Source organism: Symphodus melops, assembly GCF_947650265.1.
Source record: "Symphodus melops genome assembly, chromosome: 6".
Lineage (NCBI taxonomy): Eukaryota > Metazoa > Chordata > Actinopteri > Labriformes > Labridae > Symphodus > Symphodus melops.
Window position 1 is genome coordinate 10660533 of NC_136696.1, and position 19810 is coordinate 10680342.

Consider the following 19810-nt stretch of genomic DNA (forward strand, 5'->3'; position numbering starts at 1 on the left):
GAGCAACTCAAAAGGATTATCACCTGCACAAGATAGCACGCAGCTGTTAAATCAATCAACGCTCAAGATACCTGTTCAGCCAACCAGCCGATGTGTTTCAGATGGGGGTGTGTGGAGGCTGAAGAAGAGGCTCCAAGGTAGGCGTTGATGTGAGCCAGCGTCTGTGGCAGCAGGGCGGCGATGTTAGTGTGGATGGCAGTGAACCAGGAGTTGGCAGAGGGGGCGTCCTTACAGCGCAGCACCACCGTGTGCTGGCCGTCTGGGGAATGGAGCTCCAACAGTCTTACACAAGAAAAATGAAGTTTATGAACTGATTTAGACTCAAACACAAGCAGCAGACAGTATTTTATAAAGACAGGAAGAAAAACGTCTCATCAACATGACAAAAACATAGGTCGTAAATATTGGAAAATAACCCCAGTGTGACATGACATTTCGTACTGTGCAATAAGAAATCTGATGTCTGTCTATCCATTCAATTTCAGTATGCTGTAAACTGTGAATGAGTCCTACCACACATATCCCACCTTCCCTTAACTAGGGTCACTTTTTTTAATATATATATACTATACTTCTATATATACTCTTCTTGTTGTTGTTGTTTTTGTTTTTAGCTGTGTGCACTTTGAGGTGAAGCCAAGTAATCTCCTTGTACAATTTGTATAATGACAATAAAAAGGCATTCTATTCATTCTATTGGCTCATCTCACCTGAAGTCCCTCCTGCTAAGTTTTTTCTCTCTCTCTCTCTGTCGTACACAGACATTGAGCAGTCACGTGTCCTACCTGTTCTCCAGATCCGGCATGGTGAGGTTCCTGCTGATGAAGCACATCTTCAGGCTCATGACCTTTCTGTCTTTGGAGGAGGAGCTGCTGTGTTTAGGTGACCCGGAGTCCTCGCTGCCGCTGTAGCTGGGTGACTGTGGGCGGGCACCATCCCACGGTAGGTCAGCTACAAGAGACGGCTTCTTAAAGAGTGGAGAAACCTCACGGATGTACTTCACTGTAGAGAACAAAGAGAGAGGAAACAAACAGGAACAGATGTACGATGAGTACAAGGACCAAATGAAGACACGACTCTCTGAGTGGCCCCTCGTTTCTGTGCATACATAATGGATGTAAGGCTCAGGCTAATGTATCTGGATAATGCTTTCAATATCTGATAGTGACAGTGTAAGCATAGCTCTGGTTTGGTCTTTTCCATAGTGCTTTAACTCTGTTAAGCACTTTGACGTGCTCTATATAGGAAAGGTGCCTTATAAATAAACTTGCCTTGGCTTCACCATGTCTTTAAAGAAGCTGGTCCTCAGTCTCTTTAACGCTCACATCTCTTGTGGGCCTTAAACCAAGACGTTGAGCCTAAAAGACAATCCCACTGTGAAGCATTTCTTTCTTTTTGGTTTGACACTATGATACACATTTCAAAGATTTCTCATCATACTAAGCCATGATAACTACACTTATCAATATATTTTTAGACATTATCTTTGTTTATTTATTTTTAAATAGAAATCAAACATCCACATGGTGAATCCTGTAACCTTACTAGAGCAATCTGACAAACAAGTCCTTTTATTCCAACAATCCTCTAAACTCGCTCAACTAAAATCTTACAAACTCACAACACAAATAAGTGAGAGCCACTGGTGCTTGTTGTTAACATAAAAGAAGATGGAAAAAAAACACGTCTGCTTCCTATACTTTGTTAGGATAAAGCAAACTGTGTACCGACAGGAGACAGCTGCTGAATATCTGCAGAGTTCAAGCAAATAATAGTGTGTTGATAGTTGGACCATGTGTGGGTCTCGACTCAATAACAACCAGTCACTCAGGATATATTGTGCGGCCAGTCATGAACCAAGCCATAAGGAAACACTCCAGGATGGTTTCAGTAAGAAGTCATCATTTAATCTGCTTTTCAAAACACTCAAGGGCCCCGTTAGGGGACGACTGTTTGAATTTATCTGGAGGAAGCTCTCGACTAACGGCCTGTAACTTTATGTTGGACGGAAAATAGATGGTGTGCTGCGTTTATCATACTTAATTATTCATACGGTGAGGAATTCTAATGGAAAAACACTGATCATATTCAGGGCCAAACACTTGGAATGTAAACAGTCCCTGCTTTCTTTCAGCATGTCTTAAAAGGACATAGTGGTCCCCTGTGTGACATTATCGAGAGTCAAACTCTGCCGTACAGCTGTGAGCTCTGCGGGACGGCTGTTTGGAAAAGAAAGGCTTTTTGCTACGATGGGATGGACTGGCTTTCCAAATGCAGCAACCTTGAACATCACCCAGCACGTTGGCCATGTTCCCTCACTCCCTCGTGCACCTTTTCATCCTCTCTTGTACTCGAAATGTCCATTTTGTCCCACCAGTTTATTCTCGAACGCACGCTGCCTTCGTCTAATTCAGTGCACAGTGAGAGTGAGTGTGAAGACTAGCTTCTTGGCGTGTGTGTGGCTGTGCGTTTGTGTTAGCCCATTGGGTCGTTGGGCTCTATATGAAACCTGAGACCAGACTCTTTAGTGATGAGGTCATTGTTGGACGTGGACTGAGATATTAGATTGTAAGGGGATGTGTGTGTGTGTGTGTGTGTGTGTGTGTGTGTGTGTGTGTATAGAGCAGCGTGCTTGTGAAAGATGCACGTTTATGACCAAATGAAAGCAGCAGCACAGTGCAAAGGCCCGTGCATTACGGTGTGTACATTACTCCATGTGTGACTCAGAGAGGAGGGAGGGGCTGGTAGTAACGCTGGGGAAACAAGTCAAGAGCCTCGTTTCACCGGCCCTCTAAACCACACCAAACAAGGTCGAGGAGGATTTCTGCAAACGTAAGCAGTTTTGAGAGAGTAAGTAAGCGAGTGTGAGAGCGTTGGTGTCGGGTTCATGTGGGAGAGGATTTCTCTATACCGCTTCTTCCAGCCTGATCAGATCTGATGCAGAGATCTTCAGCTGAGATATTTTCCATCTGCAGAGCCAGTGGGCTCTCTGCGGTCCTACATGTTTACATCTTCAAATACTGGACTGCAGTTATCAGCCTTTCAGTCTACTGCTAGCAGATTTACAATTTCATAGAAGGGTTTTTTTGGGGGTTTTTTCAAAATGTGGATACAAAATGATTGAAATGTAACACCTTGATTAAAACAGTTTTCATGCTAGCTTGTAAGTGTTCACTCTCTTTCTCTCCTGTGGCTTTGAGTTAGGATGCCTAAGGACTCACTAAACTCACGGTATGATTCTCTCACGATATTTTACAAAATGTAGACAAATGAAGACTGAAGAAGATTTACGGTCTGCTAACTCATTTGTCAGTGGGGTTTGGCCTTTTAATATTTTTTTTCCCTCAACAAGCGGAGGTGATCTGAGCTTCTCACTGTGGTGTCTACTAAATGCTGCATCATGTTGGTTGTGCTGTTTCTGTAGTTCCCTGTCTGCTTGCAATATTTGCACAACGTTTCTGTCTCGGGGAAGCCCAAATGCTTCCACACTTAAAAGACGGCAGTTCATCCTTAATTTAAATATCTTGCTCTACAGCGGCTGACGCTCACAATATTACTGGGATTCATTTATTCTTTGAATCGATGTGTGAAGATTTAAGGATTATTCTTTACATTGTGACTAAACAGTTCTACAGTTTTCATGCTAGCTACCTCTGCCCACTGTCTGCTTGCACAAATACTTTGTTAAAGTTTCGAAACATTGAAGTGCTCACACTCTGAATTAAGATGACTAAGGATCTACTGTTTAGTTTTTAAGCTTCAGTACTTTTCAATTGTATCCATCATTAGAGTAACGCAGGTTGTAATGTTTGAAAACATGTGGTGGTATCAAAACTTCAGACTGAGTAAGGAACCTGCATTATTAAATCTAGTATGTAGCCCCTTATATCATGCAGGGTATAATCATCCTGTTCTTTATTGTGTGTCACTTTAAACATGCATTCAATGTACGTCTTACATGGTTCTGTTTTAATACTTTGTGGTTCCACAGTGTTTATAGCATTTGTAGTTTCAGCACTTTGTGTTGTCAGCTGTGTTTATTCATTGTCCTCTGTTAAATGGAGCGTCACCATCATGTGGAACTACAGAGGACAATTAGAAACTCTAATTGTGGAGCAACCATCCTTTCATTTTTCTTTGTATAAATGATCAATGTCATGCACAAAATGAGTAACAGTAAACTGTAGTACTATATGTAAACTAAATGAATTATATATATATATATATATATATATATATATATACTGAAAAACGTGTAGTGGAGTTTGAGTAAACCGTTCAAGCTTCAGAGTAAAAGTTCTCCTCACAGTGCAGAGCGGTCTCTGGTTATGTGCTGATATTACGAGCAGGTGAGTCATTATGCTTCTTTCAGTGTGAACTTTTTAAGATGAAATCAGTTGAGGGAAGCAACGCCTAACTCTTGTTGAGATTAAGTGGGCATAAATCCAACTGTAGCTGTCAGGAAGACACTCAGACATGTCTGAGCCTGGTTGTAAACACTGAGAAAGACATTACAGGTCGGGTGTTAGTTTCGGCTCAAAGGACTTGTTGCTAATATCCCGAGAAATCAGCACCTCCTGGATCTGAGGGAGAAGAGGGAGGTGGTGAAAGGAGGAGTTAAAAGAAGATGGAAAGGGGTTAAAGAAGAGGGGAGGAGGTGAAATAAGAGGGGAGGTGGTGAAAGGAGGAGGGGAGGAGGTGAAGAAGAGAGGAGGAGGTAAAAGGAGGAGGGAAGGAGGTGAAAGAAGAGGGGAAGAGGTGAAGGAGGAGTGGAGGAGGTAAAAGTAGAAGGGGAGGAGGTGAAAGGAGGAGGGAAGGAGGTGAAAGGAGGAGGGGAGGAGGTGAAAGGAGGAGGGGAGGAGGTGAAAGAAGAGGGGAGGAGGTGAAAGGAGGAGGGGAGGAGGAGAAGAAGAGAGGAGGAGGTAAAAGGAGGAGGGAAGGAGGTGAAAGGAGGAGGTGAAAGAAGATGGAAAGGGGTTAAGGAAGAGGGGAGGAGGTGAAAGTAAAAGGGGAGGAGGTGAAAGGAGGAGGGGAGGAGGAGAAGAAGAGAGGAGGAGGTAAAAGGAGGAGGGAAGGAGGTGAAAGAAGAGGGGAAGAGGTGAAGGAGGAGTGGAGGAGGTAAAAGTAGAAGGGGAGGAGGTGAAAGGAGGAGGGAAGGAGGTGAAAGGAGGAGGGGAGGAGGTGAAAGGAGGAGGGGAGGAGGTGAAAGAAGAGGGGAGGAGGTGAGGTGGTGAAGGGATCCTGAATCTAAGTGGGGAGAGGCTCATCAGGTGGGCTTTGTGGCTGTTTCGTTGATTGGCCCACAAGTGACAGTATGTGTAGGACTATTACAAATGTAAATATTACAAATCTGTATTTACAAAAAAATTTAAAAATTAAAAAAACTTAAACAAATCGAGTATGTAAAATCTTAACATTTTTGAAGCTTGTATATTAAACAGCATTTGGATAAACCTGATTGCACAAAAGACTTGATGCTGTATGTGTGTCAGTGACATGTTGGTGATATGCAAGATCAAGCCTTTTACAAAGAGCGGCAGGAAAAAAAAAAGAGGATATGGGAGCTATTTATTTCCCAGCATTGTCGGGGAGTTTTTGCAACAATGGTTATTCTTAGAAAGAGGAAATTAAAAGCACTAGTTTATCAGAAGCTCATCATCATGAATAGCAACAGATATTTCAAGTTGCACATCTTTGGTCCTGAATAACAAACTGGAAAAATCTGGCACCATATTCAAGTTCAAAATCTTTGAACACTTTGCCAAGAACTGAGAAAGGAACGATGGTGGCTGTACGTTGCCATTTTAACCAAGTACAAACTCTAAAGACTGATTCTACGTAACATGGAAGTTACTTCATATATCAGGTGAGTATTGTGGCTCAGCATCACTGAAATGCCTTAAACTGGACTGAGACAGACAGACAACAACACAAAGACATTTTGTAACTGAAGAAGACAAAGCGCTCACTAAGTCTGAATTTAAATCCACGCACGGCTGCATCTTAAGTACGCTCACTTTAAATGTCTTCAATGTTTGCTGCTTTATTGGGAACGCATTTTCTAATGTGTCATAATGTTGGCAGAGTCGACCGTCGTACATCTGCTTTTCGTCACTTTCTGTTTTGCTTTTGTTTGGAGTAAATAAAAGGGTTGGCAGCAGTTGCACTCTTTGATGGAGTAATCAAATCCATCCTGCGGGACGTAGCAGCTTTTTAACAGCTGAGATCCTGCGAGCAGCTTACAGTCGGTTTTTTCATCCATTGTGCAGCCTGTCTGCTGCACTGTTAACTCCTTCTTACTTTTGACTAAAGGGAAGCTGCGATATGCTGATTTATGTGTCATCCTGTCTGCGGATAAATGCCACTTAAAGCACTTTATATCTGAAGACCAAGAATGACAGAGCAGGAGAGTGTTTTTGAATTTTGTACACTTTGTTAGTGATAGGATATGCTTTTTGTTTCGACATAATGTAACCCTACATCGATCAGGCTGTGTAATAGTGTAAAACCTCTGGCCAGTACATGATTTACTGATGCAATAAATCCCTAACAAGAGCCAGAGTGTGCAAAGGAGCTACAAACAGTGTCCATGCTCGCAGCTCTGGGAGAACATTAGCACAGAAGAGCTTTGAGCTTAGTGATAATTTAATTGTTCACAATGACAACGAGTAAAAGGAATTACATCACCTGCGCTCACCTTCACTTTTGGGCCTGATTCCTACAGCAGAGTCCACATTACAAACAGATGCAAGCACCAATAGAGAGTTGTTTTAGGTTGAAAACTCTGCTGAACATAAAAACAGATTAGGTGGGATGCCGGATGTTTCAGAAGCTTTGCAGGTATTTGGTCATGAACGACAAATGTTTAGTTTTGATGATTGTGTAATGATGTCAAGGGTCTTCTTACAGTTATTTCGAAACGTCAATCCATCACGCAGCTGGCACAACAAGCCCAAACTGTCAGTGTCAAGATAACAATTTAAAGAATCAATATTGAGCTAAATCCTCTGAAAACCAACGAAAATACTGTTAAGAGATCTCTACAATCTGTTATCAGGATGCAAAGATGAATTTATCAACATAAATTAAATAGGTGTGTAAGCCCAACGCTCAGATAAAAAAAAAAAAAAAAAAGATGTCTTGGTTTTGGCAGTGTGGCTCATTCCTTTTCAACTGTGGGAATATTTGAGGTGTCAGCAGATCTTCGTATGTTTACAGTTGCATTCGGACTTTTCCTCATCTTACAAATTTTCCTAGTTTATTCTGCCAGAACTAATACCTCTCCATCGTCACAGCCTGCCGCTCTCTGCTAAAGTTCTTTTTTTTTCTCTCCATGCTTTCAGTTTGTCTGTCTCACTCTCTCTCCTTTCTTTGGTGTTTTTGCATGAACTCATTAGTTCTGTCAGGTCTGTCGCTCTGCTCCGCGTCGGCTAATTAGGCCTGCCACTGGGCGAATGGCACGTGTGAGTGCTCAGCACATTTTTGCCCTCTTTGTATGTATTTATCTACAGTATATGTAAGCGTGTAAGGGGAGAATCCCGCCGGAGCTAAATCCCACGAGGCCAGCTCATCTGCCTCCTTTACACTTGGCTGCCTGCAGACGCAGAGGGAGAGTGGAAGGCAGGGAAGAGGCTGGGCAAAAGGGAAACGTGTAAAAGAAGAAAAGTGCAAAGAGCAGAAGAAACTGACTCGACACATATTTGATTGTGGCGTTATTTGTGGCAAAAGCTATAAACTGCCTTCCTCTCTTCTTTCTCATAACATCCACACAAGTAATAATCCTTTGGTATGGCCTAAATAACAAAGTAATAGTTTACAGAGCTGCAAGTCATGCAGTCAGACCCCAGTCTCTGGATTTTCCCCCCAAAACTGGCCAGAAATTCCCCTGTGGTTTGGACTTCTACGCTCTCCTAATTCTCCTCTCTCATTCCTCTCGCTTACTCTCCTCCCTTTTTTTTTTCCTCCTTCTCCTTCGATCCGGTGTCCAGCTCTACTTCTCCCCCCATATGTCCAAAAACTCCTTTCAAAAACCATTTCTGCCAGAAACGTAATGAGAACAACGTGTCTGTGTGTGTGTGTGTGTGTGTGTGTGTGTGCGCGTGTGTGAGAGAGAGAGGTCTCTTGTAATGCACATTTAAATAGTGTACATCAACAATCTTTCTTTCAAACGTTAATGTCTCTTTGTTGTATAGTCCAGTCAATAGTGTGCTCATTCATTGTTTACATGCAGATATCATTTATTTACTTATAATTTGACGGGAATTTTAATATTCGTCTTCCTGGATTTGAAAATGTATACTCATACTTGAGTTCTTCAAAATCCTGGAACACGTCCTCAAGCGTTTGTAGGGGGTGGAGGGCGTGTTCCAGTGAAACCAGTTGTCTGATTCAACCAGGGACAAGTTTATGTGAAGTCCTTTGATTTGTCTTTCACATTTTTAACTAAACGCTTTTATTCCAGGAAAACCCTGTCAACCGTATGTGTGTCATATTTCTGCAACACTTGGCATGGTTAAGGCATGTCAAGCCTCTCTCTCCCAATATGTGTCTGTATCTGGACAGTAGTCCGTCCATTTATCCATTTTGTGCCGCTTATCCCGGGTCGGGTCGCGGGGTCAGCAATCTAAGCAGAGACGCCCAGACTTCCCTCACCCCAGACACTTCCTCCAACTCTTCCGGTGGGACCCCGAGGCGTTCCCAGGCTAGCCGAGAGCGGCCTAGCGTGTCCTAGGTCTACTTCGAGGCCTCCTCCTGGAGGGACATGCCCGACATACCTCCCAAGGGAGGCGTCCAGGGGGCATCCGGAACAGATGCCCGAGTCACCTCAGCTGACTCCTCTCGATGTGAAGGAGTAGCGGCTCAACTCCGAGCTCCTCACCCTACAAAGGAAGCCCAATTCAGGCACTTGTTTCCAGGATCTTGTTCTTTAGGTCATGACCCAAAGCTCATGACCGTAGGTGAAGGTAGGAACGAAGATCGACCGGTAAATTGCTCGCCTTTCGGCTGAGGTCCTTCTTCACCACGGCGGACCGATACAGCGACCGCATGACTGTGGACGCTGCACCGATCCGTCTGTCACCTCACGCTCCATCCTCCCCCCACTCGTGAACAAGACCCCGAGATCCACCTGGGGCAAGGCGCCCCACTGACCCAGAGAGGGCAAGGCACCTTTTTCCAGTCGAAAACTATGGCCTCAATTTAGAGGTGCTGATCTTTATCCCAGCTTCCTCACACTCAGTAGCGAACCGTTCCAGTGCGTGCTGGAGGTCCAGGTTCGATGGAGCCAACAAGACCACATCATCCGCAAAAAGCAGAGACAAGATCCTGTGCTCCGCAATCGGGACCCCCTCTGGCCCCTCGCTGCACCTAGAGATTGTGTCCGTAAAAGGCTGGAGGCCAACGTGCACCGGGAACAGGTCCGACTTAAGGCCGACAATGTGAACCAGGCTCTTGCTTTGGTCATACAGGGACCGGACCGCCCTTAGCAAAGGGCCCTAGACCCAATACTCTCGGAGCACCCCCCATAGGATGCCACAGAGCGAACTCCGATGAACCTTCGAGCACCCGATGGAGAGTGTAGAGCTGGTCCAGTGTTACGCAACTGGGACGAATACCGCATTGTTCCTCTTGGATCTGAGGTTCGAGGTTGAGGTATCTCATTTAAAGGTTATTATATCAAATACAGCATGCAGCATTTGCACACAAAAAATGTACCAGATTGACTTGTGCTAACTAGAGCCCGACCATTATTGGTTAGCCAATGATATCAGCCGATGATATCAGCATACCCAGCGACTGTCACAACTGTTTCATTGCAGATTTGCACCAGTATTACAGGATTCATTTAAAAAGAAAAATGAATGTGCTCTGCTGATTGAATGTAGATCGAAGAAAGATATCGGCAGATACGTTGGTATTGGATTTTTTCTCTCCCCATCATTGATCGGTATCAGCCCCAAAAATCTCAAATATGTCGGGCCCTAATGCTAACTACTGATCAATTAACTAAACTGACGTTACGAAACGATGCAATTCACACAACGATTCTTGCACAATTTGTTTTACAAAATGAGAATGTAGACAAATGAAGACTAAAAAAGATTCCTTTAGGGACTGTGAACCTGCTCGTCAGTGTGCTTTGGCCTTTCAATGTTTTTTTTCTCTCAACAAGCGGAGGTGATCTGAGCTGCTCATTGTGGTGTGGTGCTGCATCATGTTCCCCGTCTACTCGCAACATTTGCACAGTTTTCATCTAGTCTGTTCTCTTCTCACCTCTTTAATTTTTTTGTCTCGTGGAAGCCAAAATACTTCAACACCTCAGATTTAAAAGACAGTGATTTGCCCTAAATTTCACAGGCTTGCTCTGCAGCTGCTTATGCTCACTTAAGCACCGATGTGAACCGTGACACCTTTCGATCGACTTATTATGATTTCACTATTTATCTTTAGATCCCTGGCATTAAGACAACTTTCAGGAACTGATTTAGTTGAGAATCAGGACAATGACTGATTGTTGATGACGCGTTTCTCTGGATCAAGCTTTAGAAGTAACTTAAGATCAAACCCCCATGGCCATAATGACTATCTGAAGCCTGTGCAGATTAACATTAGTAATGACTAACACACAAGACTTTATGACATCACTCTGTGTATCTCTCACACACAGATCAGAACAAGAAAGTGTTCCCTCGACCCCTCGAACACAGCCACACCTGCTCCTTCCTCTTTGTTGAGGAAAAGCTTTAAGGAAATCATACTGTAAAAAGAATACACGCCTGTTGTTACCTAACAGCTACAAAATTAGTCATTTTTCCTAACCGTCAGACTCTTCACTGTATGACCTGAAAGTGTGTTCGAATATGTGTGCCAACTGTCTACAAAGGATAAAGCAGATTATGGACAAAAATAATCACATTCATCATTCTCTACTGTCAAAAGATTACAAATGTCTATCCATCATATGAGGGCACAGATTGATGCTGGTTTATCCACAGTGTTTCCCAGAGCACGACCACGAAGCAACACCACGGCAACAAACACTGAATACATGGCACATTTCCTGCCCAGCGTAAGCAACAACTCTGTTCAGTATCAGATGTTTGTTCTCAAGCTGAACTGATGAAATTACTAACAAACATATTTAAACCTGTATTTACTGAACTGTCAAATGTGGCACCACACCATGTCAGGCCGTACAAACACTAAAAGATCTGGAAAATGCCACATGTGATTTCCTCTGGTTCCATTTCCCCCGAAGAGACTTTGCTTCGATTTGTTATAAATTCATCAGCGTGGCTTTAATGGGTCAGTTACTCCAAATCCTAAACCAACTTCAAAGTATCAGGATGCACATATTTTTTGCTTTCATGAGCTAAAATGTTTAGTATTCCACTCCTGCATCTACTGAGTAAAGAGTTTGATACTGGAGCCCCAACCAGAAAAAAAAGCCATCTCAAAACATAAACAGCATGCATCACTTACAGAAACAATTACCTCATAATAATTGTCAGGGTATTTTCCTTCAGTTTCCTCTCACAGCAATTGGTTGAACTTAAAAAAAGGAAATGAGGACCCCATCGCTTTGCCCAAAACCGATTCCAATAACTAGGAATGAGTATCTGTCTGATACCAGAATTATATAAGAATAAACATCAGTGGTAGAATAGCTCTGAAAGCTGCTAATGGCTTGATTAAAACACGACTTGGCTGGGGTAATAGAAAACAGCAACTTAGAGTGGTCATTTTATAGTGCTTCCTCATACAAAACACACAAAACAGGCTGAGAAATCCGATGCACTGCTTTGGTTCACAGTGGGATTTTAAACTCCACAAGAGACTTAAGTTCCTTACTGGAGTTTTTAAGCATTATTTTTTTTGTTCCATTTACAGACAGACAACTGGTCTGACAGGATCACCCTTTTTATATTGTTTGTAATTCATACTTTTAAAGCCTCCACTCATCAGCATATCCAAGGTAAAGGAGTTCATCCTGACACAGAACTGACAAACGTGGCCTAGTTCAGCCTGTGCAGGCTCATGCTCTGAGGCACATCTCGCTCCATGAGGACAGCATACGGCCCTGTGCGCTGACGGCCGGCTTGTTCTGGCCGCCGCACAAAAGAAAAGTCTCATCAATAGCCTGTGTGTCTGGTATGTGCTCTCTCTCTTCCTCCGATTACTCCCCACAAAGAGATCAACCTCCATCTCCTTCCACTGACCAGCGGGATAACCCAATAAGACACGAGCTGCTGCTGCAGCAAGCTTCATCTAATCATTGGAACATATGGGTTGTTATGTCTATCAGTCAGCTAGCGTGTGGAGGGGATTAACCAGTGGCATGTCTGGGATGTATGTCACGTGTTAATGGGCAAAAACAGAACTCATTATTTCATTCCTGTGAGCTGGGGGAGTGAGACAGGCTTCATGAAGCAACAAGCTGAACTCTGACAGGCGACGTCAAGGTGACGGTGTAGCTGGGACTTTCTTTGATTCACAAAATGACACCAGGTGGTTTTCTGACCAATAAAAGTACGATGAACACAACACGAAGTGAGGCAAATCACTGCGGTCACTGGAATAAAGAAAAATCACATTCAGATTAGAAGATAGTGTCATACGTTGTGAAGAATTACTCAGAAATCGTGTTTCAGTAATTGTAGACTAAATGACAGGTCTTATAATATAATTGGCGGTAACCACATGCTCCAACTTCCTTTTTTGATGATCAGACTTCCTTTCGCATTTTTTGTTTTCCAAACCAACTTGAAAGAGCTAAATCAGCTAATATATTACAAAAGAAGACAAAACAAACAAATACAGTTTAGGAAAGAGTGGTAAAAACCCATTTCATATTTCTTCAAGTAGACTCTTGCTGCTACAGACAAGATTAAATGTTACTGATAATACAGAATAATTTTAAATTAGCCTAAGAGGTGAAAATAAGATATAAAAAGACAAAATAAGAACATTTCTGTTTTGGTTTTAAGAACATTATTGCGTTTGTAGTTTTTCCCTCTCTTTTTAAACTTGGGGAAAACAAACACTTCTGAACAGTGTCGGCAGTACTTTCTGCTTCTAACATGCTGCAGGTACAGACGAACATCTACATTAATGTGAAGCTTGAATTCTGTTCACCTGTACATGTACTCTTCTTCCCACTCAACACACTTTTATAACTGTCCTCTTCAAATTGATCCTCACAAGCAGACTTTTATCAGAACCTTTGTCCTTGCATGTTTGGATCTACCAGTAACTGAGATTTGATTATATATTCACAGTGATGTGCAATACAAACAAAATCAGGTCTCTTAACTGTGTTTAGTCATGTATGAAGTGAACAATAAGCACACATTCACTTTATTTGACCGGCACTTTTAAAAGGAACGTTCAGGGTCTTTTGAACACACAGAGTTTTACTGAAAACATCTGCCTGCTGGAACGAGCCGACACGCAGTCTGGCTCGACAGAAGACGAGATGAAAGAAACGACAGAGTTGCTTCACAGTTATTAGCTTCACGGTTACTAAATTGGTGAAAATGCAGCTCAAAATCGGTCTAAATTCTAAAGGCGTTGAAGTCGTGACACAACCCTCCCAAACCTCTTAGCATGGACAGGAAATCTTAAAATAGGTTCAATTATCAAATGTAAGCAGTCCTTTACTGGATCGCTTGTCAAGCACTGTTTACATTTGAAATAAATAGAAATAGTAATTCATGGATTTATAGAAGACAATGAATCTCCAGAACGTGCCTGATTACGACCAGTTAGTTAAAGGGATACTTCAACTGTTCAAACATGAATCTGTATTGACATTGGGTCGAAGTAGAAATGTGAAATATATTTTGAAGTTGGTGCCTTCTTGACCGAGAAAAGGCAGAAGCTGTCTTTTTGGCTCATGCGGAGGATAGACAACAACTCCCAGAATGCACAGCACCACAGGCCACTCCCACTGAAGCTACGGTGCTCTATTTACAGTCTGTCTGGGCCGTTTCACATATGGCCGTCTACTTAACTGATTCAGAGATTTCAGAAGGAATTGGCAGCAAACAGACTGTCTGTCTGTGTCCATAACAAACGGTGAGAACACAAAAACACCCGATTCAAGCACAAGGCCTTCAAAATCCCCTTCACCCATATCAGTTTGGAGTTCTTCTCAGTCTCCTCAGAGCCTGTTAGCATAGCTTACGAACAAGATGCCAGACCTTGCTTTTAGATTCTGGCAGTGAAGTGGCCTGTGATAGGTCTGTAGCTTCAGTGGCCGGAAACAGTGAAAATGAGGGCGGGATGCTCGACCATTCAAAAATACTACCAGGTTTCTAATGAGACAAAGCTTATTGCAAATATCACTTTAAGTACAATTACTCTCATATAAGTGCTCATAGAGCTTTTTTAACTACGTATTGAACATACTCGTCAACATGCAGTTTTGGAGGAAAGTTCAAAAGAAAACTCAAATTCTCCCTTCATCACCTTCTCAGATGACTCACTCTCCTCACTCATTGAACACCAGCAATAAAAGTCAGTGTAAGTGTGCTGTAAGTGTGGAGCGGCACGATTTATCCCAGCCAGAGCCCCCAGTGTTGACCTTTGGCCTAAATACGCACATGCACGCGGAGGTCAGGAATGTGGGGCGCCTAAGCTAATTGTGAGACTATCAGGGGGTTTATGTATTGTTTGAACTGCACGGTGCTCTGGAAACTCTGCCTCGTTCTGTGTGACAGCCATTTCTTTTCTCAGAGTGGTGGGAGACGGGCAGAGACGGAGGGGTCCACAAACAACACAGCTCACCGCCTGTCGAACTGACAAACAGTGACAGGCAACTGACACATTCTTCCAAACAGAGGCCCATGTGTGGAGTGTGTGTGTGTGTGTGTGTGTGTGTGTGTGTGTGTGTGTTGAGGCAGGAGGAAGCACATCCTCTCATCTGGGCCTTAGCCAGAGGGTTCACTGGAAATCATTTAGTTCCAGTGTCATGCAACAGGCCTAAATAACCTCTCATTGTTTTCAATTGATTCATGTTTCAACATTTTGAGGGTTACAACCTGGGCAAGGTCCGTATATCTTTTGTGATGCTTCACCGAAAAGGATATTTAATTGTAATCATTAATCACCAGAGTTGACCCTAAACTAACATCTGAACATCTGAATCTCGACACTCTGGCTTGCTTTTTTTTTTAAGTTGGGTTGTTTCAAGGAATTCAGCTTGTTGTGTTTTTTTTTTATTACGAAAGATAAATAAATTACTAATTACAAATGAATCCAGCAATTCAAACCAATCAGAACTCTTAACAGAGCAGAATATACTTATTGGCTGGCTAAAACTCAACTTGTCAGCTAAAAATGTTTTATTTTGTAATTTGGATTGTTTACTTGTTTATGCATTTATGTGAGAAACAGAAGAGTGAATACAGTTAAAAGAAATTTTTTTTTAAAAATCAGGGAGAGAGAGTGCAGAATAACGTGACGGGAAAGGGGCCACAGGAAAGGTTCGAATGGGCACTGGCTGCTTCAAGGTATACCTCTGTACATGGGGCGCAGACTAAACACTAGGCCACAGGACCCCAGAAATGTTTTATTGTCCAGCCAGCGATCTGGTGCTTCTCTGAAAAACACAAGACATGAACTGAAAACAAAATGGACAGATTTTGCAGCTTTATTTTGAAAAGCCAAATCAGGGATCTCATCAACCAGCTGAAAAACACAAACTGATCTTAACAAGTGAACATGAGGGAGATTATTTCTGGTAAGAGACAAAAGTCAATGATTTCAATTAGATAAGCTAGAAAAAGTCGATTTGTTTATTGTGTGCTTTCAAACAGGTCGACCTCTGCTTTGAGTGCAAATGTGCAACACATTGATTACTTCACTACAATTCGAGCTCGTCAGTATTCACCCAGCATCCATTCCAAACCATTAAACACTGTATTTAGCTGTTCCTAGCCTGAAGTTTCCAAACCCTGGGGGCTCTGAGGCCTCACTCCCTCCAATTCACTCTTTTTCAACCTTCCACACAGTGAAGATTTAAACATCAGCAAAGAACTGAACTCGTCTCCACGGATTTGAGTTCACTCCTAAAAATGGGACAGGACATATCTCCCGAGCACCACCATGTCTAACCATGCACGATCAGTCTTACATGAGAAGTTCAGTCAGCTTTGTGCTATGTGCATAATGCATATCCTCACAGCTTACCTTAAGTAACCTCTGCTGAGCAGATAATGAGAATATGATGCAACACAATCACAGAAGTGCTGCATCGCGGAGTTTTTGTGATTACAAAAGAGCAACAGAGCAATTTGGAGTTAAGCAAATGACGTCTGGATGATGGTGGAGATGAAATATTTGCACTTCTTTTAGCTCCGTTTTGTTCTCCACCAACACCTGAGAGGAATATCAGCCTCTATAGTGCACTGATGTCTGACTTTCTTCACCCACAGTTTCAGCTAAAGCTGTGTTTGTTAACCTTCATATTTGTTTAACATGTTCCCCTGTTGGTGTTAAGAATGCGTTCATCACGTAGCACCTTTATACACTTCCTATTTTACTTTCCCATAAGTCAGATTTGGTTATATTCTTTTTCCCCACCGATCATTCAGATGTTTTCCTCTTTCTCTCTCGCCTGGACTGCATCAGTGCGGTCACACAGACAAATCTCTTCCACTATGTTTACAGTGACCTCTTATCTTTAGTAACCCACAGCCATTCAAATACAAAGAGTACAATGTATCTAACTCTGACTGTGACCACAACTGTGGTTACTTTCCTGTTTACACTAATCAAAGGCTTTCTGTTCTGATGGTATTATATGAGCCCTGCTCCTCTGTCTTCATAGATCAAGTTTGTTTGTGAGCCTGTTTACTTCTGTCAAATCTCTCTGCTGTTCTGTAAAACGATAAACTACTAAATACTATTATTTGGTTTTAAAAAGGTACACTCAACAAAAACCTATCAAATGTTAGTTATCTCTCTTTAACATGAGATCTTGTTAGGATGAATATTTGATCTTTTTTTATGGTTATTTATTTTTCAAATAAAACTGTAGGAATTAATAGACTGATTATGTTGGTATAATTTCAGATATACTGTTGACTGTCTTGGTCATGTCTCCCTTAGAAAATTCATACTAATCTCATGGGACATCCCGGTTAAATGAAGGAAAAAATCTGTTGTCTGCTATGATTATCTTGTCTCAATATGGGTGGGTTAAATACAGTTATATATTCAATCTTTAATAGATTTGCAAAAGCTTTATCAATGCAAAAGAGATGCACAGAAATGTGTTTTAAGCACAACAACTGCAAGTGAAAAAAAAATAAAAAAAACAAAAAAAACATTATTTGAATTATATTAATCTAAATAATGTGCTAAAATATTCATAAGGGATTTAATGACTTGGTTTGAATGTTCTGTTTTTCCAGATTATATTTTAACAGTTTAGTTCAAAGTCTGATAAAACTGTAACTAAACTTCACAGTGACAGTGGTGCATTGTAAAATGTAGCCAACCCAACTCAAGCAGTTGTAGACCAGATGATTAAGGGGTAACACTGGGGGTGTGCAGCCCGACAACATGGGTCTTATCTCGGCCGCAGTAAATCCCCGCTCTCGAGTTGGTCCACTTACCTTCTAACGTCACTTCTTTTCCGGCCTTCTTGAGCGCCTGCACCGCCAGGTCATGCGTTGCCTCCCGGAGGTCGTTACCGTTCACCGAAAGAATCGCGTCCCCGACCCGGAGTGCCCGGCTCTGGTCGGCAGCGAGCCCTGGAAAGATCTTGGAGATGAGGATGGGCATCCGGTTCTCTCGCCCCCCTTTGATACTGATCCCCAGCCCGCCAGACTCCTGTTTGACAACTCGCACTTTCCGCACTGCTTCAGAAGAGCCGTCAACGCTGACGGGGAGGTCGCCCTGCCTCGACCCGAAGCTGGACCCGGGACTGCCATAGCTGGAGCCGGGACTTCCAAACTCAGAGCTTGTGCCGTTATTTGGGTACTTTCCAGGGCTGTTTAGACCGTAGTTCCCGTCGTACTGACCCCGACTGGAAGCTCCGCGACCTGGGCTGTTGCTGCGCCCCCGAACCCCGTGGTTCTGGTTTTGAAGTTGGTCTTGACCCGAGGATGTACCGCGGCCAGGGTTCCCCGGACTCGTTCCTGGGTCGTTTCCGTTCGACAGACCATTTCGCAGGCCCGCCGAAGAGTTGTTGTAGTCCCAGTGGTTCCCCCCCTGTCCGCTCGCCTCTGCCTCGGCACTTAAAGTCAGCGTTTCTCGGGTGAGTTCAGCGGCCACTCGGATCCAGCGGTCGCGGAGCAGAAGGTCCAGTTGCCCGTTCTTGTCCGCTCGGGTCCAAACTGCCATCCTGGACGGTGAGCCTGCTCCGTGGCGGGGCCGCTTTCACTCTAAACTCATCATCAACTTTTTTCCTCTTTTCAGAGTGCGCACAAGCAGCGACGAGGCTCCACTGGCCCCGCGTCGACACACCCACTCCGGCACTGTGGCTCCAGGCGGAGGGCGAGAAAAAACACAGAGGGACTCCCGAGAAAAGAAGAGAGGGAGAGAGGGGAAAGAAAAGAAGTGAAGCCCAACAACAGGGCTTGTTTTTGAGTTCAGGTTGTAAAGCTGTCCGACTTCGACTACAAAGGTGGCAGCAACAAATACACACATCCGTTCATATCTTTCAAAATAAAAGTGACCACGAATCCTGTCGTCTTGGAGCCAGTCTGGCTAAAAAGAAATGTTAAGTGTTGAAGACATTATGAAGGGATTCTTGTTTTTTTTTCATTAAGCCTATTCAGAATTTTAAGTGTAGGCTAATGCCAATCTTTTAGAATAAAGTTAAATAAACCTTAAATTTAGGCTATATTAAATCCTAAATGTCTCCAGCCAGCCTACAGGCAACAACAAGATTTTTTATAATCGAATTAAAAAAAATATTAAAAACAACATCGCTCATTGTACAAACACAGGCAAGAAGAAAACAGTTCATTTACACAACAATTTTGATTAAACATCATATAGTATTATATGCCGATTATGTTTAAAATGATGTGTAGCAGGATTAACGAAATGTACACGCTGGTTTGCGTCAGCAGATTTCATTTAAATGTTTGCTGAAATAAAAAGCTGTCTCGCTTTACCTACAAGGACAGTCCCAACTCCCAACCATGAAGTAGTGGCATTTTTGGCAAGTTTAACCCCTTAAGCTTGGGACTGGTGGTTTTAAAAACTCGACCGTAACTTCCACAGAAAATACCTTTAGTTCAGAGGCAAATGCAGCTTTGTAGACCAGTTTGACACATTTACGATTTATACTGAAAGATTAATCCTCTGATTTGCTGTTTCATTCCGTTTTACAGCCTGCAACTTGACGTAGTTTGTGTTTGCAGCATACGAGAGTGAACTGAGAGCCGGATGAGAGACGCAGGCGGCCAATAGACGTGTAGACCTGTAGATTATTTATTAATGATGACAGAGGCGGGGCGTCCATGTAGCATTATGGACTCAAAGCCTGTTCACATCCATTCTCTGTTTTTCTCTATTCATATATGCAGCTGGCTAAACATTATTTTTGTTACCTACTGCAGGTTTTAATGTCATCTCTATCTGCTGTACGATGATCTGATAGGCCTTGTAAATTTCATGAAGGTAACATATGAATGTGTAGACAGTAAAGTAAAAAAAAAAGTGATTGAATTCCACACAATGTATCTAAATCTTACATTCTGAGGGTTCAGACTCTCAAGGACTTTCAAAACATTCAACAAACTCATTTGATGTCTTTAGACCTGAAACATTTATTCAGGTGGCCTGAGAGAGA

At 42.7% G+C, this 19810-nt stretch overlaps 1 protein-coding gene and 1 long non-coding RNA gene across 2 annotated transcripts in view; one reads left to right on the forward strand and one right to left on the reverse strand.

Moving 5' to 3' along the window:
- sntb2 (syntrophin, beta 2) overlaps positions 1 to 18433 on the reverse strand; it is a 30384-nt gene extending 11951 nt beyond the window's left edge. The window contains exons 1-3 of the mRNA XM_079346081.1: positions 17622 to 18433; positions 786 to 1002; positions 72 to 282 (exon numbers count right to left, since the gene is read on the reverse strand). Coding sequence (XP_079202207.1) covers positions 72 to 282; positions 786 to 1002; positions 17622 to 18351 — 1158 coding nt within the window. The 5' untranslated portion in view covers positions 18352 to 18433. The remainder of the gene's footprint in view (positions 1 to 71; positions 283 to 785; positions 1003 to 17621) is intronic.
- On the forward strand, positions 18174 to 18749 carry LOC306825375. The gene is made up of 2 exons (XR_013779248.1): positions 18174 to 18265; positions 18427 to 18749. It is a non-coding gene; the product is annotated as an uncharacterized lncRNA (long non-coding RNA).
- The last annotated feature ends 1061 nt before the right edge of the window (positions 18750 to 19810 follow it).